At 46.0% G+C, this 3,129-nt stretch overlaps 1 protein-coding gene across 1 annotated transcript in view; it reads right to left on the minus strand.

Moving 5' to 3' along the window:
* The window catches only part of LOC111651077 (protein FAM13A-like), a gene marked incomplete at its 3' end in the record, with an annotated part of 8,889 nt that overhangs the window by 2,044 nt on the left and 3,716 nt on the right, over positions 1 to 3,129 (minus strand). Inside the window, 3 exon segments of the mRNA XM_087172561.1 lie at positions 288 to 379; positions 623 to 764; positions 1,715 to 2,048. Coding sequence (XP_087028687.1) covers positions 288 to 379; positions 623 to 764; positions 1,715 to 2,048 — 568 coding nt within the window.

Consider the following 3,129-nt stretch of genomic DNA (forward strand, 5'->3'; position numbering starts at 1 on the left):
TGCGAAGTCTTGAGAAATGGCTAAACAGTGTTTTCTTTTCACGTTTGTGCCAAACTTTGAAGGGAGGAGTTCTCGAGAAAACAAAATGGCTGCTGCAGAGGAATTAAAAACTTATATCTTATAAAATAATATCCTGGTCAAATACCTATATATCATTCCCGATGACATAATCATTTATATTTCCAAGGTACATACGCCTGCGTTCCTCAGGACGTCTCTGACTGTATCATCTGGAGCTTTCGAGGAGTCGATGGTTTGATGAGGAAATACTGACGTCACACAGAAACATGTTTTTACCTTTGAGCTGTTTGCGAGCCTTCGCCAGTTCACTCATCACTCGGACCATCTCTGGGTTGGAGTATTTATCGTTGTGCGACGGCTGAGAGACACAAACAAACAAACACACCTGAGCAGGTAGAAACACAGCGACTCACATCTACTCAAACCTCTCTCCTTTCTTCTTCTAAGAAATATGAAAACAACAGTACTGATTCTGTACTACTAGTTTCTCTATTAATGAAGAAAAGCCAATTAAAAATAATGTGTTGACGTGACAACAGTGTTATTGAGACGTGTCCTTGTTGTGGACCAGGTCCTGCATTTGATTGTGGACTGGATCTACCTTGTAGTTCATCTCCTGCTCGAACTGATCCTCAAACCTGCGGACCTTCTTCTTCAGGGTCTGAATCTGTCTGGTGAGGAAGGGGATGGAGGGGGGACACATGTCCTCCGATCCCTCGGTCCTGTCCCCTCGACCTCGAGACCTGGACACAGAGAGAGACACACAAACAGGAGGTAACAGTTCATTTGTTGGGGACTATTTTCAGTGACGGATGAATCCACATTTGGTGCTGTAGTGAGTGAAGAACAGAGAGAACGGAGGACAAATAAAGATGAGATGAAGAAGTAGAGACAGGAAGTAGATCCACAGTGAGAGAGACACAGACCAGGAAGTAGGTCACAGACAGATGTGGACCATGAGCTTCAGGCTGTGGGTCAGAAAATGGAGGAGAAGAAGAAGGAGGATGGATTATATAAGACGTATTAATGCAGCAGACAGATAGAGGTCAGAGCTGCAGCAGGACAGGCTGCACTTTGACAGGAAGTCAGTTCAGATACTACCCAGAATTCTTCAGTCAGTCAGCAAAGAGCACAAAATGAAATTTCACACTGAGCAGAAAGAAAAAACCTCAGATTGATTCAAACCAGAAAACCAGACGGAGCTGAAGGGGGCGGGGCCACAATGAAGGTTTACAGAAGTGGTTCAACCCTTCAAACTCTGATCTGCTGAAAAATCTGATCCTGAGTCAGCTGACAAAACCTGAGACTGTTGCCATGACGATAGAGAAATATTATATTTTACCATTATCATGATCATTTATCTGAGACTGCTCTGATTTTGGCAGCCACCAACAAGGTCAAAGTTTAGCCTCACATCAACACCAGTCCTCAGTCTGGTATCAATTCACAATCAATAAGTCCAAGTCTTATCGCAAATCAATATCAATGAGTCCCAACTCAAGTTCCAAGTCAAAAACGAGTCCCAGGTTCTGTGCCACTATCAACTCCAAGTCCAGACCAAAGTTTCAAGCCAGTTTCCAAGTAAAGACCAAATGGTCCCAAGTCGTATTTAAAAAGTAAAGAAACAGCCTGAGAGGTGAAAGACAGACAGGTGAATGAGACAGGGAGACAGACAGGTACAGGTGAGACTCACAGTATGTACTGCTGGCTGCAGGGCGGTGAAGGCGCAGTGTCGGGGTCGGAGTTGAACCTCAGGCTGTGGCTGAGGCTGGAGCATCGGGGGGAGGGGAGGGGGCTGGGACCGCCCGCCAGCAGCTGGAGGAGAGCTCCACCTCCTCCTTCTCCTCCCCCACCTCCTCCTCCTCCCCCCTCACCTCCAGGGCTACTCCTTTGCGGGGAGTAGGGGGAGTGATGAGGGCTGGGGGACAGAACACCATCAGGGGTCAGGGGCTGCTGGCCAGGGCGGATGGTGGTTAACGGCTGGTGTCTGGGGGACTGGGGGGGTCTGGTCAGGACCGTCAGCAGCTCTGCAGAGACACAAGGTTCTGTTAGAAGTCTGAAATGTCTTCAGTGAAACAGCTGTAGGTGAATGTCATTAACACCCAGTTATTTTTAATACGCCATCTTCTCCACTGCAGCCCGCCATGAAAACTAATTTTACAAATTAGTGCACTTGTGTTGTTTGAGAGCTGGTGGCTCAGTGGTCTGAAGGAATCGTGTTGGTATCACTTTCTTGGGATCTCTAGAACCACCTCAATGTCCACTAGAACCACCTAGAAGACCTCCATAAACTCTTCAGTGACAACTAGAACCTTTCAAAAGACCTCTAGAACATTCTTTGGAACCTCCCTGGTGACAACTACAACCTCGTCAATGACCTGTAGATCTTACTGAGAGACCACGAGAACCACTTAAAGAACCCACTGATCCGCATTGACCACTAAAACTACCAAGAACATAATCTGAAGCGCCAATAAAACCGACCAATGACTGACAGAACCAACTAAAGAACATCGAGAACCTCCCCAATATCCACAAGAACCACTTAAAAGACCTGTACAAAGTCCTCAATGACAATCAGAACCTTCCAAAGAACCTTGATAACTTTCTGTAGAACCTCCCCAGTGACTCCTACAACCTCCTCAATCACCTTTAGAATTTCTTCAATCCCCACTAGAACCTTCTAAAGAAGCCGGTGATCCTCATTGTCCACGAGAACCAACTGAAAACACCTCAGGAACCAATGCTGTCCAATGCTACTACCTGAAGAACCTCTCAAACAGTTATAGATCAATATTTGTCGATCGACGAATTGATCCACCTTCTACTATTTCAGCTCTATTGTCATTAAATATTAATCGTATAATAGAAAATTCTATGATACTGTACAAAGCAGCTTTAATGAAAAGACGTCGCACAATCACGACCTGAGAGAGGAAACGTAAAGTGAAGCAGTGAAGTGTAACACCGTCACGTGCTGCAGTCCTTCACTTCTGTATGCTGGTCTATAAATAGCAGCACGCTCAGGGAAACAGCAAGGTGGTGTGCCATCACACACGCACACGCACACACACACACACACACACACACACACACACACACACACAC

This window comes from Seriola lalandi, unplaced genomic scaffold, assembly GCF_002814215.2.
Source record: "Seriola lalandi dorsalis isolate HSWRI2012SDOR001 ecotype SW California unplaced genomic scaffold, Sedor1 jcf7180002053377, whole genome shotgun sequence".
NCBI classification, from domain to species: domain Eukaryota; kingdom Metazoa; phylum Chordata; class Actinopteri; order Carangiformes; family Carangidae; genus Seriola; species Seriola lalandi.